Source organism: Archocentrus centrarchus, unplaced genomic scaffold, assembly GCF_007364275.1.
Source record: "Archocentrus centrarchus isolate MPI-CPG fArcCen1 unplaced genomic scaffold, fArcCen1 scaffold_96_ctg1, whole genome shotgun sequence".
In the NCBI taxonomy this organism is placed as follows: Eukaryota; Metazoa; Chordata; class Actinopteri; order Cichliformes; family Cichlidae; genus Archocentrus; species Archocentrus centrarchus.
Genome location: NW_022060305.1, coordinates 1 through 22,081, shown reverse-complemented (window position 1 = coordinate 22,081; position 22,081 = coordinate 1). Strand labels below are relative to the sequence as shown.

The 22,081-nt window shown below is 47.8% G+C and overlaps 1 protein-coding gene across 2 annotated transcripts; it reads right to left on the bottom strand.

Annotated features, from left to right (window-relative positions):
* Positions 1-8,085: 8,085 nt before the first annotated feature.
* Positions 8,086-19,765, bottom strand: LOC115778026 (nucleoside diphosphate-linked moiety X motif 17-like). 2 transcript variants are annotated; one of them, XM_030726044.1, is made up of 8 exons: positions 19,692-19,765; positions 17,767-17,882; positions 17,565-17,681; positions 17,291-17,474; positions 17,161-17,186; positions 16,945-17,037; positions 16,289-16,387; positions 8,086-8,766 (listed from the first exon to the last, which is right to left on the bottom strand). In XM_030726044.1, the coding sequence occupies exons 2-8, from the start codon at positions 17,839-17,841 to the stop codon at positions 8,731-8,733; spliced, it is 630 nt and encodes a 209-aa protein (XP_030581904.1). In that variant the 5' UTR covers positions 17,842-17,882; positions 19,692-19,765; the 3' UTR covers positions 8,086-8,730. The 2 variants fall into 2 exon arrangements, with proteins under 2 accessions (XP_030581904.1, XP_030581905.1); XM_030726045.1 differs by having other exon boundaries at positions 19,598-19,732.
* Positions 19,766-22,081: the final 2,316 nt, after the last annotated feature.

Here is a 22,081-nt window from a genome sequence, read left to right as displayed (position 1 = left end):
TAAACATTAATGGATTCAGCAATGATGAGACTCTGTGACGTTGTCTTCTGTTCTTTACTGAGACCCATTTTTACTTTTAAAACTGTAACAAAGGGAGAATCGAGGATGTACATAAGTGGTTTGTCATAAAACAAATTCACATCCCTAAACATACTGTCACAAGTCATTACACAAATAAACTACAAAGTAAACATTCATATGCCCTTTAGCCAAAACTAGGGTAGACAGAACTGAAAGACAGTAGCATTAGCTTGTTCTTACTGGGAAACTGATCTATAAGCAGAATGATAAAAGAAACTACAATCAAACAGGCAAAATGCTACCTAACATACGATAAACTATTGTGCAGTTCTACACTTACAGATTATGAATCGCCAAGGCTCACAGATGATATGAAGACCCTTTTGTCCTTGAAAGCATGAGCATGACATGGCTGCTTCCCTGACCTGGCTTGCTGCCTATAGCCATTAGCCATTAGATGGCACTATTATTCAGAATCAAAAGTCAGAAAACACAACAAATGTAGCAAGGCTGACCTCTTGTGACATAAAAGAGAATTCAAATGTTGACCAACTGGGATTAAAACAAATAAACAAATCTTACTGCAAGTGTGAGGGACAGAACACTCCCCACCTGACATCAATAAGATGTCACCATTTATCTAGCTTGAGAACACTGCAAAAGGGAACTGTAAAAATCAAGCATTGTCTTTAGACACCAACAAAACAACTTCAGTTATAGGTCGCACATAATGTCTTTGCTCACCCTTACGGAAAATCTTGACCTCTATCTTTCTGACTCGACCATCTTCACTGGGAAAAGTCTTTGTGATTAGACCAAGTGGCCAATTGTTTCTGTTCTCAAGTGTCTCTTTCAGCAGGACTACATCCCCTGTTTGTAGATTTGGTCTCACCACTCTCCACTTGCGACGATCCTGAAGTCCAGTGATATATTTTTCTGCCACCGCCCCCAGAAGATGTTGGCCAAGTACTGCACACGTCTCCACTGTGCTCTAAACAGGTCACGGCTTTCAAACTGACCGGGCGGTGTGGGTGGTGCACCAATCTTTTGGGTAAGCAGCATGGCAGGAGTGAGAATAACTGGGTTATCTGGGTCTGTAGAAACAGTTGTGAGTGGCCGTGCATTTACTATCGCTGTGACTTCGGCCAGAAATGTCACTAACACCTCATGTGTGAGCTTTGTGTTTCTTTGTTCTAGCAGCATTGCATCAAGAATCCGACGAGTGACTCCAATCATGCGTTCCCAGGAGCCTGCCATATGCGATGCATGTGGGGGATTAAACTGCCACTTACAGCCACTGTCTTTAAGAAAGCCATCGATTTTGCTGTTGTTGTAGCCGTTCCTGTCAATTTGCAGTTCTCGACAGGCGCTCACAAAGTTAGTCCCACAGTCTGATCTGAGCAACTTGGCAGCACCCCTGATTGCGAAAAAACGGCGCAATGCATTGATGAAAGATGATGTGTCCATTGATTCAATGATTTCGATGTGAATGGCGCGTGTGCTCATGCACGTAAAGATCACTGCCCACCTTTTCGCATCTGCTTGACCTCCCCTTGTTTTCCTGGCTGTGATAGGCCATGGGCCAAATACATCAAGGCCCACAGACGTGAATGGTGGATCTATGGAGAACCTGTCTTCTGGCAAATCAGACATGATTTGTTCTTGCTGTTTGCCTCTTAGTCTGCGGCATGTGACACATTTGAATATTGTGCTGCTCACTGCTTTTTTACCTCCTACAATCCAAAACCCTGCGGCTCTGACTGCTCCTTCAGTGAAGTGTCTGCCCTGATGGCTCACCTTCACATGAAAGTGTCGGATTATGAGCTGGGTAAGGTGATGTTTCCCAGGGATGAGCATGGGATGCGTTTCATTAGATGTTAACTGTGCTCTGTTTAGCCTCCCACCGACTCTGAGAACCCCATTTGTGTCAATAAATGGGCTCAATTTGCTGAGTGGACTTGAATTTTTAATGGGCTCACCTCTTTTAAGATGTTTGATGTCCTCTGCATAGAGCTCTCTCTGGACGGTGCGAATGATGGTGGCTTTGGCTTGGTGAAGCTGGTTTTCATCCAGATGTCTACTGCATTTGTGCCACCCTTGACATGTGTTCTCTGGACTGTGTATAAAGGATGCGGCGATGTGCTGAAGTCTGGCAATGGCCCTCAGTAGTAAACTCCAGCTTGAAAACCTTTCAAACCGTGCACTTCCAAGCGTATCTTTTGACAGAGTGGTGGCACATGTTGTTGCCTCTGGACGCAGCTCAGTGTCATTCTCTGGGTCAATGAGACCAAACGGTTGTTTCTGTGTCAGACGTTGGTTGGAGTCAGTGAGAAATGCGGGTCCACTCAGCCATGTGGAGTGAGACAGCTGCTGAGCAGATAATGCGCGTGTGGCATGGTCAGCTGGGTTTAAGTGAGTTGGCACATAATGCCACTGGTGAGCTTGTGTAGAATGCTTAATGCGCTCGACTCTGTTATAGACATAAACATAAAAGCGTCTCTTTTCATTAAAGATGTATCCCAGCACTACCTTGGAGTCTGTGAAGAAGCTCACCTGGTCTACTTTGATATCTAGCTCTTCCAGGACTAATTCAGCCACTTCTACTGCCAGCACTGCTGCACAGAGCTCCAGTCTTGGTATAGTGATGTCTGGTTTTGGAGCAAGTCTTGTCTTGCCAAGAAGAAAGCCCACTTCACTGTGACCTTCAGCATTTGTGAGCTTGAGATAGGCAACAGCACCCACTGCCTTAGTGGAGGCATCACAGAAAACATTTACCTCTTTCCTCTGTGCGGCAGACAGTGGAATCGAGGTGTACATTCTGGGGATTTCAAGCTGTTGCAAGTGTTTTAGAGAGCCTTTCCACCTTTGCCACTGTTCTTGTTTTTCTTTTGGCAGTTCAGTGTCCCAGTCGCACACATCTGATGCAATGTCTCTTAATATAGCTCTGCCTTCAATAATGACAGGCGCAGCAAAGCCGAGGGGGTCATACAAACTGTTAATGACTGACAGTACACCACGTTTGGTGAAAGGCTTTTCACCGCTTGTTACCTGGAATTTGAACAGGTCTGCAGACAGGTCCCAGCCCAAGCCTAAGGTGCACTGCATGTGTGGTGAGGTCTGTCCCAATTCAAGGTCCTGCATGCTAGTTGCGAGGTCTTCATTTGGGAAGGCGCCGGTGATGGTTGAACTGTTAGATGTTATTTTGTGCAGACGTATGTTAGACTGTGCCAGCATTTTCTGAGTTCTGCACAGCACATCGATGGCTTCATCTGGGGAACAGAATGACTTCAGTCCGTCATCTACATAAAAGTGACGTTCAATGAATTGCCTCACATAGCTCCCATATTCAGTCTCTCCCTCTACAGCTGTTCTCTTTAGCCCATAGATGGCAACAGATGGTGATGGGCAGTTTCCAAATACATGGACCGTCATTCTGAACTCCTGCACTTCTCCATCCAGATCGTGATCTTTGAACCACAAGAAGCGAAGGTAGTTGCGGTGATCTTCTTTGACTAGAAAATTGTGAAACATTTGCTCCACATCTGCCATCACTGCATATGGGTCAGACCGGAAACGGATCAGCACACCCACAAGACTGTTGTTGAGGTCCGGCCCTTTAAGCAGTACATCATTGAGAGACACGTTGTTACACTGAGCACTTGAATCGAACACTATTCTGATTTTGCCTGGCTTTTGAGGGTGGTAAATACCAAAGCTCGGGAGATACCAGCATTCTTGATCTGGTGCAAGAGGAGGGGCAGATTCTGCATGACCCTTCCTGAAGATTTTCTCCATGAACTCAACATAATGCTCTTTCATCGCAGTTTTCTTTGTCAGTGTTTTGCGGAGTGACATCAAGCGATTGAGAGCTTGTTCCTTGTTGTTGGGTAGAAGCCGTCTTGGGAAACGAAATGGGAGTGGAGCCACCCAGTTATTTGCCTCATCTTTGGCAAATTCTTTGTCCATAATGTTCAAGAATAGTGCATCTTCTGCCGAGAACGCAAACTTTTCATCGTCTGTAGTTTGCTGGAAAAGATGTCTGCCTAGTTCATACTGTGCATCTTTAGAGGGGGAGCGTTTGTCTGTGTAATTCTCTTTAATATGGACCACATTTTCACAGGGCGAGAGAAAGCTGTGTCGGCCATTACTGAGAACATTTGTCTTAAAAGAGTTCACAGTGGGTTTATGGGCCCCTGAGAGGCAAACATCTCCTATGATTACCCACCCTAAATCCAGGCACTGAGCATAAGGTGCATCGTGAGGGCCATTTACCTGACTGCGGACCTTGTGAGCTCGAATGATGTCTCTCCCCAGGAGGAGAAGAATGTCCACTGATGGATCTAGTGATGGTATCTGTGATGCTATTGGTCGCAGATGAGGGTTAGCAGCGGCTGCCTCTGGAGTAGGTATCTCACTTCTGTTGTCTGGAATTTGGTCGCATTCGGTGAGTGTTGGCAATGGCATGGACACCTTTTCATTGATGTGCTCAATGATAAAGTCTTTAGCTCTGCGCCCTTTTGTGTCGGATAAGCCAGTACACGTCTTTATAGTGTATGGGAGTGCGCTACCTTGTACACCAAAAATATCAAGAAAGGCAGACCTAGCCAGTGACACATTGCTTTGGTCGTCTAACATTGCATACATCCTTCTTTTCTTTTCAGGGAATGCTCTGGGATACACATTGACTAAGCAAATCTTTGAGCATGACTTTCCTCGGAAGCCTGGGCCACATATCTCTGTACAACTGGATGAGTTAATTGTGGAGCTTGGTGAGCCAGACTCCCCACCATGACTCTGTGGTGTTGTATCAGAGTCTTTGAGTGACCAGGGGGGTGGTGATCCTCCATGCATGGCTGAAATGTGACCACTGCTATTGCATTCGGAGCAATAAATAATGGCTTTACAGTCCTTTGCTTGGTGACTTGTAGATGAGCAGCATTTGTAACAAATAGAGTGTTCTTTAAGTAGCCTCTTCCTCTCATCTAATGTTTTCAACCTAAAGCCCCTGCATTTGGCAAGTGAATGTTGCTTCTGATGTATGGGACATTGTTTGTCTGGATTGAGAGGGAGTGGTACAGCATCGTTGTCAGTTTTGTTAATGTCGGTTTTACTTACTGCAACAGGAACTCTGAATCGTGCTTGTCTTATTGCTGTCTTTTCAACCTTTGGGGATAGTGTGCTGTGAGCTTGCAAGATGAAGCTTGAATCCGTTTTCATTTCTGCATGGTCATTGACAAACTGGACAAAATAGGAAAAGGGTGGATAGACAGCGTCATTGTCCCTTTTGTATTTTGACCCCTGTCTGACCCATGACTCTTGGAGACTGTAAGGAAGTTTTTCAACTATTGGGTTTACTCCCTTTGAAGTGTCAAGGAAGCTAAGGCCTGTCAAGTAGCCCTCATTTTTCGCATACTGTAACTCAAGAAGGAGATCTGCTAGCTCCTGCAACAGGTAAGTGTCCTTATTGGAAATCCTTGGGAAATTCTCTAGGCGCTTAAACAGAGATGCCTCGATTACCTCTGGAGAGCCATAATTCTTATCAAGCCGTTGCCAGAGACGCAGAAGACCAGCCTCAGGATTGTTCACATGGACTGCCCTGATCCTCATGGCGTGTTGAAGTGACTCCCCACCAAGCCCCTTGGTGAGTAAATCGAGCTCTTCGCTTGCTTTGAGGTTGAGACCTTCAGTAGCATTAAAGAACATAGACTTCCAGGACAGATAGGTTTCTGGCTTGTTGTCAAAAACTTTGAAACCTGCTGTGAGCAGATCACGGCGTGCCAGGTAGGCTGCTAAGTCTGAGATTTCAGTTCGTTGGGCCTGTGGTGGTCTGTGCTGGAGGTGTGGCTCGTCTGACCTGATGTGGTTGGATGTCAAATTTGGCTGCCCTCTGGTGGTATCCGTAGAGCACTCACATGGATGTGCAGAGGCTGGCAATGAGCTCAGGTTCCGATTGCGGGTGCTGCTTGAGTCAGCCTGTTGTCCTGTGTCGATGTTTTCTTTGTCTTTAACATCATGACTGTTGTGAAAGTGGGTGTTAACGTATTCCTGTGTTCGTCCGATGGAAGGAGGTGTAGTAACAGGGATGCCTGGATTCGTGACCTCAGTCGATTGAAGTGCTTATTCAGCTGCAGCCTCCCAGACTTGAGCTGCAGCAAGGGCTGCCTGAGCCTCACCCTCCTGCTTCAGAGCGTTTAGTGTTGCCTCAATGCGTGCCTTTTCGACCTCCATGTCTATTTGGCGTTTGGCGTACTGTGCTCTGGTTCGGGCAGCTTCTGCGTTGGCCCGTGCTTGTGCTGCAGCCTGACTCACATTTGAGCCGCTGGACCGGCGTGAAGCAGACGAATGGCACTCTGACCTGACTTCAAACTGGGAGAGAGGTGGCGTGTCCCTTGTGTGTGACATCCTGCGTTGCTGGATCAAATGTCTCTGGTGTTGCACCTGACGTGTAGATAATCTTTTTACTCTTCTGCCCTCAGTTAACTGTTATTTAATTAACCTAGACAGCGAGCTAAACATTAATGGATTCAGCAATGATGAGACTCTGTGACGTTGTCTTCTGTTCTTTACTGAGACCCATTTTTACTTGTAAAACTGTAACAAAGGGAGAATCGAGGATGTACATAAGTGGTTTGTCATAAAACAAATTCACATCCCTAAACATACTGTCACAAGTCATTACACAAATAAACTACAAAGTAAACATTCATATGCCCTTTAGCCAAAACTAGGGTAGACAGAACTGAAAGACAGTAGCATTAGCTTGTTCTTACTGGGAAACTGATCTATAAGCAGAATGATAAAAGAAACTACAATCAAACAGGCAAAATGCTACCTAACATACGATAAACTATTGTGCAGTTCTACACTTACAGATTATGAATCGCCAAGGCTCACAGATGATATGAAGACCCTTTTGTCCTTGAAAGCATGAGCATGACATGGCTGCTTCCCTGACCTGGCTTGCTGCCTATAGCCATTAGCCATTAGATGGCACTATTATTCAGAATCAAAAGTCAGAAAACACAACAAATGTAGCAAGGCTGACCTCTTGTGACATAAAAGAGAATTCAAATGTTGACCAACTGGGATTAAAACAAATAAACAAATCTTACTGCAAGTGTGAGGGACAGAACAGGCTCACTGATGCTGTGTGGGCCAATCCAACAGATTAGCTACTGTAGCTCACATTGCTGAAAAGCTTAATGCTGGTTCTGATAGAAAGGTGTCAGAATACAAAATGCATCATAGTTTGTTGTGTATGAGGCTGCATAGCAGCAGACCAGTCAGGGTGTCCATGCTGACCCTTTTTCACTGCCAAATGCGCCAATTACGGACCAGTGAGCATCAGACCTGGACCACAGAGCAATGGAAGAAGGTCACCTGCTCTGATGAGTCAAGATTTCTTTTACATCACGTGGATGGCGTGTGTGTGAGTGTCACTTACCTGGGGAACCCTTGGCACTAGAATTCACTGTGGGAAGAAGTCCAGCAGAGTCAGTGTGATGCTTTGGACAATGGTCTGCTGGGAAACCTCGAGTCCTGCCATCAATGTGGACTTTGAAACTTAAAACTAATTTAAAACTGGTTCTGGGCTAAGTAATCTGTTGTGTGTTGACTCAACGCTGGTTCATCCCTGTGTTAGGAGCCTTTTTATACTTCGATGAGTCATAGGTCAGAGTGCAGAGGCTTAACACAAAAAATGGTCACGTACAAGGACTGGACTGAAAATGAAAAAGCAGCCAGTGTCCAAAGAACCGTGAAAGACCTTCAGAAATCTGGAGAACAGTTCCTCAAGAGTACTTTAAAGTTACGAGAAAGTTTGGCTGCTTGGGAGCAAAATTTAAAAAAATATGTGGTCATGTTTTTGCACAGTACTGTACATGTCAACTTTTGTTCAATCAATTACATAAAGAAAAGTTCTGGGCTGAGTATTTATTGTTTTCTCAAAAAAATCCATTTTTCTTTTCGTGACACCACAGAGTCTCCCTCAGCAGATGTACATGGTAGATAATAATTTGGAAACTGTCATATTTAACTAAAAATAGCATTTATGTGACAAAAGAATTACATTTGATGTTTTATTTGGATAACATGATTATTTTAGATAATAAAAGTCTGGGATTGTCTCATTCTTATCAGAACCAGAATTTTGGAAAACCAAAACAAACACTCATTTTATTATACATATAGTTATTATACATAACTGGGACACTATCTGTTCTGTACAAGTCATTTTCCAACATAAGCTGCTTCAGAGTGCCATCTGATAAAAGTTCTTTTTTTTCTTGGTTTTACTTTCTTTACATGAATCTGATTTGAGTCTTGAGCTGAAAATACCCATAAGCCCATTAAACAACCACCACGTCAGTTGCTGCAGCGTCTCCTGTCCCCATAAACAGCCTGCCAGCCACACCTGGTCTGCACTGCCACCTGCTGGTCTGAAGTAACAATAGAAAGTCATTTCTATTTTAAATGTTTCTGTGTAGAACAGCAGTGGGATTCACAGCAAAATCATTTCTCTCATCCTGGCGTGTCCTTCCTGATGCCTGCAGGTTGGGGTTTTAGATGGCGGCTCAAGGTCAGAGGTCAGGCTCATCCAAGGTCCTGAGCCACAGCTCCAGGGCAAACTTGGTCCCGGTGCTGACCCGCTCCACATCGGGACCGCTGGCTGGCGCCCGACTGATGAAGACCGCCAGTGGCATCAAAGACTCAGTCAGAGCGCCATCTGCAGACACCTGCGACACACTGAAACACAGACAGACGTCCAAAAAGACCACAGAATCAGAATCAGAATCAGAATCAGAAGGTTTTTATTGCCATATGGGTGAACAGGTTCACAGCATTAGGAAATTGCTGCGGTACTTCGTGCTTACAGAAAAAAAAACAAAAAAACAAAAAACAAATAAGTATAAAAACTATAAGACAATATACAAGTATACAAATTGCAAATATACAGAGATATTAGAGCTATAACTATAGCACAATATTACAAAATTACAAAATTACAAAATTACAAAATATACAGTGCAGAGACTAATTAAAAGATAGAAGAATGTAGACTATATTCCACTAATATGTACATCAGTGCAGTCAGACAGGTGCATAGACATAGGGTCATCAGCGTTTGTGGAGGGTGGTGGTAACAGTCTTAGGGTAATTGTTCATGAGTCCAACAGCAGAGGGGAAGAAACTGTTCTTATGGCGGGAGGTTCTGGTCCGTATGGACTGTAGCCTCCTGCCTGAGGGGAGAGGGTCAAAAAGTCTGTGCCCAGGGTGAGAGTGGTCGGCTGTGATCCGACCTGCACGCCCCAGTGTCCTGGAGGTGTACAGGTCCTGGAGAGATGGGAGGTTACAGCCAATCACCTTCTCAGCAGAGTGCACAACGCGCTGTAGTCTCTGTTTGTCCCTAGTGGTGGCTCCAGCGTACCACACAGTGATGGAGGAGGTGAGGATGGACTCAATGATGGCAGTATAGAACCGCACCATGGTCCTTGCTGGCAAGTTGAATTTCTTCAACTGCCGCAGGAAGTATATCCTCTGCTGGGCCTTTTTGATGACAGAGGTGATGGTGGGCTCCCACTTGAGGTCCTGGGTGATGGTAGTTCCCAGGAAGCGAAAAGAGTCCACTGTGGTGATGGGGGTGTCAGTCAGGATGATGGAGGGTAGAGGGGCTGTGTGCTTCCTAAAGTCCACTATAATCTCCACTGTCTTCTGGGCGTTCAGTACCAGGTTATTGTGGCTGCACCAGGACGCCAGACGTTTGACCTCCATCCTGTAGGCCGACTCGTCCCCGTCTGAGATGAGTCCGATGAGAGTCATGTCGTCTGCAAACTTAATAAGCTTGACAGACTGGTGGTCAGAGGTGCAGCAGTTGGTATACAGGGAGAAGAGCAGAGGAGAGAGGACACAGCCCTGAGGAGTGCCGGTGCTGATGGTCCGGGAGTCCGAGACATTCTTCCCCAGCCTCACGTGCTGCTTCCTGTTCATCAGGAAGTCAATGATCCACCTGCAGATGGGATCTGGCACGTTCATCTGGGACAGCTTGTCTTGGAGGAGATCAGGGATGATGGTGTTGAAGGCAGAGCTGAAGTCCACAAACAGGATCCTGGCGTAGGTTCCCTGGGAGTCCAGATGCTGTAGGATGAAGTGCAGAGTCAGGTTGATGGCGTCGTCCACAGACCTGTTGGCTCTGTAGGCAAACTGCAGGGGGTCCAGAAGGGGGGCTGTGAGGGACTTGAGGTGGGACAGCACCAGACGCTCAAATGACTTCATGACCACAGAAGTCAGTGCCACAGGTCTGTAGTCATTTAGTCCAGTGATCCTTGGCTTCTTGGGGACAGGAACAATGGTAGCGGTTTTAAAGCAGACAGGCACGTGGCAAGCCTCCAGTGAGGAGTTGAAGATGTTCGTGAACAATGGGGCAAGCTCGTTAGCACAGTGTCTCAGTGTGGCAGGTGAGACACCATCTGGACCTGGAGCTTTGCGAGCTTTGACACTCCTGAACTGCTTTAGCACCTGGTCCTCCTGAATACAAAAGACTGTGGGGGTGGGGGAGGAGGGGGACTCTGGGGTGGGAGTCCTTGATGATGTGGGCTTCTCTGAGGTGTGGGGAGTGGGGGAGGTTGGGGGGTGAATATTTGTGTTGGCTGTATTGTAGTTGGGACTGGTGGAGGTGTGAAGGCTGCTGAACTGACCATCAAAACGACAATAGAACTCGTTCAGTCTATTTGCAGTTTGTAGGTCGTCTGTGGAGTGGGGGGTTTTAGGCTTGTAGTTGGTAATCTGCCTAAAGCTTTTCCATACAGAGGCCGCGTCGTTCTCTGAGATCTGCTGCTGTATATTCTCAGAGTGATGTGATCTAGCAGTGGCCACTTCTGTCATGGCCGGGGAGGAAACGGACGAGGAAGGACAAACATGCAGGACTCCGGAGATGGGCATAACTTAAAGGCATTTATTAAAGTAGGGAAAAACAATACAAAAACCGTTCAGAAGGGAGACGAAGGGGAACCACAGGGAGCACAGGAACACACGGGCACACAACATCAACGACGCGACAAGGAACACATGGAAACTGAGGGCTTAAATACACACTGGGTAATCAGGGCAAGAGGAAACAGCAGGGAACAACAGGTGAGGCAAATGAAACTAATTACACAGGGGAAGCAAAGCTGAACACAAAGCACAGGAAAACCAGACTGTCAAAATAAACAGGAAGTGACAAACCAAGGAACATACTGACTAAACACGGGGAACAGGCACAGACTCAGGACAGAGACGCAGACATATCACAACACTAGGAAACACAAGACAAACATACTGGGAGGAGAAGCTCAGGAAATAAACTAAACACAAAAACGCTGGGCAAACGGCCCAGGACGTGACAGTACCCCCCCCTTAAAGGCCGGCTCCCGACGGCCAAAACCAGAAAACAAAACCAGACAAGGGCGGGAGGCGGGGGACCAGGAGGGAGGGCCCGAAACAAAAACAAAGACAGGGAGCAAAACAGAAATCACAGGGCGTGAACAAAACAAATCAAACCCGTACAGGAAGAAAACAAAAACACAGGACCAGAACAAAAGGCGACGGCACAAGGCCGGAGACAGTCCAACAGGGGGTATCAAAACGAGGCAGAGCAGAGGCAACACAGTCCAAACAAGAACAAAACACGGGGACGAGAAGCAAAAAAAACAACCGGATGAAACAAAAAGCGACGGCACAAGGCCGGAGAGGTCCAATGTCCAAAACAGGGGGTCGAAACAAGGAACAGTCCAGGAGCTAAGACAAAACAAAAAACAGCAGGGGAAAAAACAGTCCACAGTTCAGGGGAGTCAGTGGGAAATCCAAAAACAAAAAACACACAGTTCAGGAGGCCGCAGAGGCCAAGGGGCCACAAAGCAAAATCCCAACGAGGGAGGCCGACTGCGCTCCCAGCGGCGGCGGCGACGAGGACGAGAAGGAATCACTGGAGGCCGACCGCGCTCCCAGCGGCGGCGGCGACGACGAGGGGGAGTCACTGGAGGCCGACCGCGCTCCCAGCGGCGGCGGCGACGACGAGGGGGAGTCACTGGAGGCCGACCGCGCTCCCAGCGGCGGCGGCGACGACGAGGGGGAGTCACTGGAGGCCGACCGCGCTCCCAGCGGCGGCGGCGACGGGGAGCAGGCACCGGAGGCTGACCGTGCTTCCAGCGGCGGCGGCGGAGACGCGGAGAAGACACTGGAGGCCGACCGCGGGGCATGCGGCGGCGGAGAAGGGCGACCCCGGGCTCTGGTGGGGAACCCTCGGGTGACGTGGAGCGCTCGGACTGAGCAGAGACCCCCACCGGCTCGGACTGAGCGGGACCCCCTGGCTCGGAGCGCTCGGACTGAGCGGAGACCCCCATCGGCTCGGACTGAGCGGAACCCTCGTGCGCGGAGCGCTCGGACTGAGCGGAGACCCCCATCGGCTCGGACTGAGCGGGACCCTCTGGCGCGGAGCGCTCGGACTGAGCGGGACCCCCTGGCTCGGACTGAGCGGAGACCCCCATCGGCTCGGACTGAGCGGGACCCTCTGGCGCGGAGCGCTCGGACTGAGCGGAGACCCCCATCGGCTCGGACTGAGCTGAGCCCATGGGCTGAACGGGGCCTACATAGTGAGGCACCGGATGCGTAGGCTGGGACCGCGGAACAGGGCACACTGCTGCTTTATTGAGCAGCAGGGGCTGCTCGAGGAATAGCCGAGGTGCAGGGGACTGCGTGGAAGCAGGCCGGGAGACGACTGGCTGCGTGGAAGCAGGCCGGGAGACGACTGGCTGCGTGGAAGCAGGCCGGGAGACGACTGGCTGCGTGGAAGCAGGCCGGGAGACGACTGGCTGCGTGGAAGCAGGCCGGGAGACGACTGGCTGCGTGGAAGCAGGCCGGGAGACGACTGGCTGCGTGGAAGCAGGCCGGGAGACGACTGGCTGCGTGGAAGCAGGCCGGGAGACGACTGGCTGCGTGGAAGCAGGCCGGGAGACGACTGGCTGCGTGGAAGCAGGCCGGGAGCCAGAGAGAGCGGGCTGTGAGCTAGGGAGATCTGGCTGCGTGGAAGCAGGCCGGGAGCCAGAGAGAGCGGGCTGTGAGCTAGGGAGATCTGGCTGCGTGGAAACAGACCGAGAGCTAGGGAGATCTGGCTGCGTGGAAACAGACCGAGAGCTAGGGAGATCTGGCTGCGTGGAAACAGACCGAGAGCTAGGGAGATCTGGCTGCGTGGAACCAGACCGAGAGCTAGCTGACACTGGGGCCTGAGAGGGAGCTGACACTACTGGAGCTACAGAAGGAGCAGGAGCTGAGGGAACTGGGACCAAAACCGAAGGAACTAAGACAGGGGCTGAGGGAACTGACTGAGAGGGCACTGAAACAGCTGACACTGGGGACCGAGGCAGAGTTACTGGAGCTGACTGAAGGCGAGGGAGAGCGACTGGAGCTAGAGCTGACTGAGACCCTGCTGCTGCAGCTAACACAGAAAACCGATGCGAAGGCTTGGACCTGGTTGCCCCCACCCGCGGAACAGGTACGGGTGCAGAGGTCAGCCCGTCCGTGGCTGCCCCCACCCGCGGAACAGGTACGGGTGCAGAGGTCAGCCCGTCCGTGGCTGCCCCCACCCGCGGAACAGGTACGGGTGCAGAGGTCAGCCCGTCCGTGGCTGCCCCCACCCGCGGAACAGGTACGGGTGCAGGGGGAGCTGGAGCCAAGGGAGCGGGAGCAGGGTGAGCAGAGGGAGCTGGAGCTAACTGAGGGGTCTGAGACTGCGACTGAGGAGGAGCTGGAGCTACAGCTGACTGGGAACACTGCGACTGAGGAGGAGCTGGAGCTACAGCTGACTGGGAACACTGCGACTGAGGAGGAGCTGGAGCTACAGCTGACTGGGAACACTGCGACTGAGGAGGAGCTGGAGCTACAGCTGACTGGGAACACTGCGACTGAGGAGGAGCTGGAGCTACAGCTGACTGGGAACACTGCGACTGAGGAGGAGCTGGAGCTACAGCTGACTGGGAACACTGCGACTGAGGAGGAGCTGGAGCTACAGCTGACTGGGGAGACGAGAAGGCTGGAGCTACAGCTGAGGTCTGTGGCGCTGGCTGTGGATGAAGGGTGGTGATGACAAAGTCTTTCACGAGCCCATGCAGAGAGTCCAGCAGCCAAGGATGGTCACACACTAGCCCTTGCAGTTTGGCTGTGATAGCTTTTTGCTCAATCTCGCATGGGTCAGACAGCAGCTCAAAGACCAACGAGTCCACCCACCGAATGATGGTCTGCTTTGCCACCTCAGGGAGGGGAAAAGCAGCGGGGTCCTGTGAACGTCTGTCCTTGTTAGTGGGTTGTTTTGTTCTGTTGGGCCGAGATGCATGAGTTTCTGCCTCCAAAATGTCCACCATCAGGGGAGAATCGATTATCTCTACATCGGCGGGTAGCCAAGAGAGATCTGGCTGGCAGCTGGTGGTGTGAGAAAGCCCCTTATCCCAAACGGTTGTGATACTGGAGTCAGTCTTACTCACAGAGACGGTAGTTTGCGCATGACGCTGTGACAATATCCGCGGCGTTATACCGCTCGGGTCTGGGGGGGCCCCCCACCGATGCTGCCGGGAACTCCCCCTCCACCGTGGCCGCCGCGACTGCAGTGGAAGGGGGAAGCCAGTGAGCGGAGCCGCAGATGAAGGACGCTGACGGGCACTGTTCTGAAATGCTGGGCCCCCCAGCGCCAGACGAGTGCCGTTGAAGTAGCCGGAGCTAGCCTGGTCTTTAGTATGGTCGCGTCGTTCTGTCATGGCCGGGGAGGAAACGGACGAGGAAGGACAAACATGCAGGACTCCGGAGATGGGCATAACTTAAAGGCATTTATTAAAGTAGGGAAAAACAATACAAAAACCGTTCAGAAGGGAGACGAAGGGGAACCACAGGGAGCACAGGAACACACGGGCACACAACATCAACGACGCGACAAGGAACACATGGAAACTGAGGGCTTAAATACACACTGGGTAATCAGGGCAAGAGGAAACAGCAGGGAACAACAGGTGAGGCAAATGAAACTAATTACACAGGGGAAGCAAAGCTGAACACAAAGCACAGGAAAACCAGACTGTCAAAATAAACAGGAAGTGACAAACCAAGGAACATACTGACTAAACACGGGGAACAGGCACAGACTCAGGACAGAGACGCAGACATATCACAACACTAGGAAACACAAGACAAACATACTGGGAGGAGAAGCTCAGGAAATAAACTAAACACAAAAACGCTGGGCAAACGGCCCAGGACGTGACAACTTCCTTGCTAAACCTGTACTTGGCCTCTTTGTAGCAGTCTTTGTCCCCACTTTTAAAAGCCTCCCTCTTCTCTATCCACAGCTGCTTCAGTTTGGGAGTAAACCAGGGTTTGTCACTGTTATAACACACCCTGGTGCGTGATGGCACAATGCTGTCCTCGCAGAAGTGGATATACGAGGTTACAGTGTCCGTGTAGTCATCCAGACTGTCACAGGCAGCCCTCATTGAGTCCCAGTCTGTAGTTTCGAAGCATGTGCGGAGCTCCTCCACAGCCTCACGGGTCCACTGCTTTGTTGTCCTCACCACAGGTTTTGAGAGCTTCAGCCTCTGTCTGTACGCGGGGATCAGGTGGATCATGTCGTGGTCAGAGAGGCCGAGTGCAATAGAAGGCGTTATGTAGTTTTTGTCAGGTGATTTTTTTGCTGCCAGTTAAGGGGTTAACTGGCAGCAAAAAAAATCACCTGAAACAACTTCATAACACCCTCTGGTTATTATTGGCTCTGAACAACCCATTTCATAGCCTATTAACCGGCCGCGTCTGGTCCGCAGGCCGAATCAAGTGCATTTATATGGCAGGCTAGACCCGCCCATTTTGATTGACACCTCATTCGGCCAATCATGTTAAGAAATGGGTTTCCCAGAGCCAATAATACTCAGAGGGCGTCACGTAGCTTTGTCAGGTGATTTGGTGCAGCCAGTTACATGATTGGCCGAATGACGTGTCAATAAAAATGGGAGGGTCTAGCCTGCCATATAAAAGGGACTACAAACGGCCGTCACTGGGCCCTGGCCAGTTAAGGGGCTACAATAACAACAGAGTTGTGTTTGCTTTGTCCAAAGCCACTGAGCTCATTTCTATCATCATCCAGCATGATGTATATGATGTATATGGCACTAAGATCAGGTAAAAGTCATCCAGCAGTTTCTAAAATGATGCAAAGATCACGCCCACCACCAGAGGAGACACTGTCAGCTGTTACCTGTAGCTGCAGGTGAGTGAGGGACGAGTGCAGCAGCATGTAGATGACTATGTGATGTCTCTGAGGAAGACCTCTGGACAGCATGGGAGGAAACACCGACTGACAGAAGGAAGGCAGAGAGGGCTGTGACATATATAACCCCACTTCAAGGACATTAGGACACAGAGTACAATGTAAAAAAACAGCAGCAGGGAATGATCTGCAAATCATTTTAATGGTATATTTGACTGAAATATATAAAAAGTATAATAAGTCAGACTCATCCCCTTTGCCACAGATTCTGTTCATAACTTTAATGGACAGAGTTTATAGGTCCAGCAAACTGGCAGAGAGGGTCCTGTTTGGTGGCCTCAGGATCACCTCTGCCTTTTGTGGCTGATGTGGTTCTGTTGGTTTCATCGAGCGATGACCTCCAGCTCGCTCTGGGCTGGTTAGCAGCCAAATATGAAAAGGCAGGGAGGAGTTCAAATGACTTCACTCTGATTTACACTTTAAACAGCATCCCAACCTTTTCACACAGTTTTGCTTTTCATCACACACACACATCATCAAAAAACATATACAGGTGATGCTGTGTGTGTGTGTGTGTGTGTGTGTGTGTGTGTGTGTGTGTGTGTGTGTGTGTGTGTGTGTGTGTGTGTGTGTGTGTGTCTCACCTCCCACAGTCCCAGGATTTTTGGAGAAACTTGCTCCGGTTCCAGTTTGAGTCCAGTTTCCTCGTGTAGCTCCCTGAGACCTGCATCCAGAAGCTTCACACAAATACAGGAATAAAGTTCACACAATTACACCATATTTAACCTACATTTGTGTTGTTGCAGTTAGCAAGTTGATTTCACAAAGAAAATCATGCCCAGAAACAAAGAATTATTTACCGTCTCATCTAGCTCCACATGGCCACCTAAAAGTCAACAAAACACGAGCTTTACAAAGCAAAAAAACACACATCTGTGTGTGTGTCTGTGTGTGTGTCTGTGTGCAAACAGAGATCTGTGTGTGTTAAACCTGGAGGAACCCAGACGTTGGGAAATATCCGAAGCTCCTTCGCCCGCCTAGTCAGCAGCACTCTCTGATTGGCTGTCTGTAGGATGATGGCCACGCCCACATCCACGCCACGCTGTTGAACATCCTGTGGGATTGCAGCTGCCTCTGTGGCTGGCAGGTGTTTGATGGGACAGAAGGCAGGCCTCTGAGAAATGAACAACCCTTTTACAGCATGTAAATTAACGTCATGGGGTAAATACTCGTGACAGAGGGGTGAATACTGAGTGTGTCTGACCTTCAGAGGGACCCTTTGACCTCTGTCTCCTTTGTAAAGAATGAACTGATTTTTCTCCAGCGTGCAGCTCACCTCCACCTCATCATCGGCGCTGTCAGTGAAGTGCCCCGTTATACTCTGAGGCACATGAAGAAGAAAAGTGATCGAGTCCCCTCTGCTCCTTTAAAGGAGGGTGAGGGTCTGAAACAGCGTCTGCACCAACCTGCACGAACTGAGCTCGCTGTGGAGTCGCTCGGTCCTTACACACATACACCAGGATCTTCCTCACTTTATCCATGGCACCTCCTCGACCGCGATCACCACGTCTGTCTGTGGGAGCTGAACACATGACCACAGTTTGACCATACAGTGTTTATAATGTGTTGCAAATCAAAAATGATAATATGATGAACAATAAAGCTGCTAATTCAAGCCACCAGAGTCCCAGAATAAAAACACAGAGATGGCAAAAAGCAGAAATGACCCAATTAAGGCTGCAATGAATAATCAAGTAACTCAAATAACACAATGAAAAAAAACGTTCTTTGATGCAAATTTTTTGCTTCGTTTAAAGTCTGCAGCGCTCGGGTGTCCTTGTGTAAATGCATGGGTCAGTAAAACTGTGAGGGTTGTTGGGTTGGACAGTGAATTATTATTAACATTAATTATTATCATGTACACCATCAGGACGTCTTTTTTCTGCAGCAGCATTGCTGAATCGGACAAACCAGAGCTCTGAGAATGCTGATATTCTTACTTTTCATTATTGCAGCCACCACATGCTCCTTTACAGTCTTACAACCACACATACTCACTCATTCAATAGCACACTTAAACACACACACACACACACATATGAGTACACAAAAACACTTGAACACACACCAAATCTACCTCATCCAGGAGCTACAACACTGTCAGAACTACTGAAAGCCTTACAAGAGGACAGTGAAGGCTTTGTTTACACCTTAGTTTAGGTTGCATGTGTATTTTATTTTGACATTACTGTACTTGTGATTGTGTATTTTTACATTTAAGGAAATGTTTTTTTAATATGATTTTAATATGGGACATACATACAGTGAAAGGGTTTGTTTTTTCTGACAGGTGTGTGCTGATAAACTACTACAAACTGCAGTTTCTAAAATGGAAACAAACAAGCAATTTAATTTAAAAGACCTGTATATTTTTTTCTTTTGATTATTTATTATTGCTCATTAATTCAATTCAGTTTTATTTATACAGTGCCAACTCACAACAAACAGTCGCCTCAAGGTGCTTTTTGTTGTAAGGTAAAGACCCTACAATAATACAGAGAAAGCCCAACAGTCAAAACGACGCAAAACGATGTAGACAGTTGTGTTAATGCACTGTTTTGACTAACGGTGTTGCCGTATGAGTCGGTCTCGCGAGGTCGAGAGTAACGCGAGGTGTTAGGGGAACACATATGCTAGGCGTTCTCCCCCATGACTTTTGTGGATTGTCTCTTAACAGCTTGGTATTAATAAATACTGAAACCTAGATCATACGCCTCTCTCGTGATTGACAAGTGAGAAGGAAAAAACTCCCTTTTAACAGGAAGAAACCTCCAGCAGAACTCAGGGAGGGGCAGTCATCCGCTGCGACTGGTTCGGGGTGACAGCCAGAGATTAATAATAACTAATGACCCATTAATAAAATATTTCGTATCCAATTACTCGATTAATTGATGGAATAATCGATGGACTACTCAATTACTAAAATGATGGAGAGCTGCGGCCATAGACCCATTTCAGAACACAATTATATTAATTAAAATAAACCGGCAGCTGATTTTAACTGCATCCATGTCTTTAGAGCAGCTGTCAGCAGCTGGGTCCCACTATGGAGGATACAGAAAAGCTAAATATGGTTCAAACACTGGTCGGGGTAGAGCCATTAGAGACAACAGAGTCATAGAAGGACTTTGGGCTCAAACACCAAGTGTCCACAAACCTCTGTCAAAGCTAACTTTAGCTACCGCCCTTCAGCTTCATTAGCGGGACTAAAACGCTCCGAAGTGAATTATTTCCCACCTGAACCTTTACAGGTGCTAGCGAAGCCATTTCGATTCAAACTGAATGCAGAGTTTCGAGCAGAAACACAGCAGAAAAAAAACTATAAACCTACTGAAAGAGAGAAGACACTCGCTAACTTCCTCAGGTCATTTCAGCCCGATTCTACTTCCGGTTCCAAACTTCAAAATAAAACCCCGCAGTCTTCCGGACCAACAGCGACGGAAAAAACTCACCAGCTTCAGCAAAACAGGTGTTACACCAAATTCTGCGACCCATCATATTCTGCGACCACAGGGCCGATAGCGTACATCCCTCTGCATGTACGTGCTGAATACCAGCGAGAAGGAGACTATTTACGTAAACTGCGTAAGCACCAAAACAGGAGATTGTAAACCTTACGGAATATTATTTCGTTCGCATTGACGAAGGAAATGCGTTATTTTTATTTGACATTGAACACAGCTGGACGGACCGTTGCATTGAATGATTTTATTCTATCGTTTGAAATACATAAACCCACTACTACCCATCCTTCAATAAATTGGTTTACGATAAATAAATGTTGCAGTTTACGTAAATAGTCTCCTTCTCGCTGGTATTCAGCACGTACATGCAGAGGGATGTACGCTATCGCCCCCTGTGGTCGCAGAATATGATGGGTCGCAGAATTTGGTGTAACACCGGCCTCTCTTTATTATGATCATCATCATGTCAGAAAGTAAACACAAAGCTGATGGCATCAGTGCAGGAAATAATAAGAAGAAACACATTTTTCTGTGAAGGTCATGTTTTTATCATTTATGGACAAATGCTGGAAGATTTATTGGGTCATTCTCTGAATTCGGTGCACTTTGGGTTCTCAGGCAAATAATACAGGAAGTGATAAACCAAGGAACACGCAGACGAGTCACAACACTGGGAACAAGACAACACACTGGGAGGACAAGCACAGGAAATAAACTATAAACACAAAACGCTGGGCAAACGGCCCAGGACATGACAGTTCGAGTAATACAAATAAGCCTGAGCAGCAGTAAACAAATATATATTTATGTAAACATACAGTCTCCGGTCAGGGTAAAGCTCACCCAGAAACAGGGGCGGACTGGGGAGAAAAAGTGGCCCGGGAGTTCCTCACAGACTGGCCCACTATATATATACCTGTATGTGTGTGTGTGTGTGTGTGTGTGTGTATACTGTATATGAATCTATACATGGCACGTAGTGTGTATGACTTCTATTGTCATATGGACAATATTACTTCCAGCAATAATATGATTACAATAATACAATAATATGGCATAACAAAATAACTAACAAACTTAACAACTTGACCCTGACAAAATACGGGGGAAAAACAACTGGAAAGCTACTGAAACCTACATTGTTCACCCAGTGAGTAACCTCTGCAGCAACCGACTCTTTTCTGCTACACCATCTATAATTTATCACTCTCCAGCATCTTTAGGACATCTGTCTGAGTAGCCATGAGCATGAAAGCCTCAAGGTGCTGTTGTGAAAGAGAGCTCCTAATCCTGTTTTTGATGAACCTTAGAGTGGAAAAGCTTCTTTCACAAGCTACCTGTGTTACAGACAGGGTTAGCAGAGACTTGTTCGCAAGCCCTATGGTGCTGTATGCATCTGTAAGGAGATTGTATTGCCTCAGAACAAGATAGCAGCAAAATGGACAGTCATTGCAAGATGAACAGTTTTTGCAAACTATCTGCATCTCATCTTCAGCATCCTGTGGTCCTTCCTTTGTTTCCTTGGTTGCATACTCCTCCTTTAAGATAAAAACTTTAACTTAATGATCCCACGACGGGGAAATTTGCGCATTACAGCAGCTCAGTACAGAAAACTAAAAATAGAATAGAATAAAATAAAATAGAAAAAACACTATACACATATACATAAGCACTATATACAGAAAATATATAGTCAATACACACATGTACATATACACACATATACACACACATCAAAACACTATATACAGATATCAAAATATTATATACATTTGTAGCCGGTAAGGTACACAGCATACACAGCATATATGGGTGAGTGTAATAAATAAAATGTATCTGACTGTATGGATAAAGTGATGGCAGAGGAGGTAAAGTGTCCAAGTGACTCAAGACATTATGAAGTGTTGTACAGTCTAACTGCTGTTGGGATGAATGACCTGCGAAAGCGCTCCTTCCTGCAGCGAGGATGTTTCAGTCTCTGACTGAAGGAGCTGCTCAGCTCACCCACGGTCTCATGCAGAGGGTGATGGGGGTTGTTCATGATGGATGTCAGCTTTGCTAACATCCTCCTCTCACCCATCACCATCACAGACTCCAGAGGACATCCCAACACAGAGCTAGACCTCCGCACCAGTTTGTCGATCCTGCTCCTGTCCCTTTCGGTGCATCCACCCCCCCAGCAGGCCACTGCATAGAAAAGGGCAGATGCTACCACTGAGTCATAAAAAGTCTTTAACAGAGTCCTGCAGACACCAAA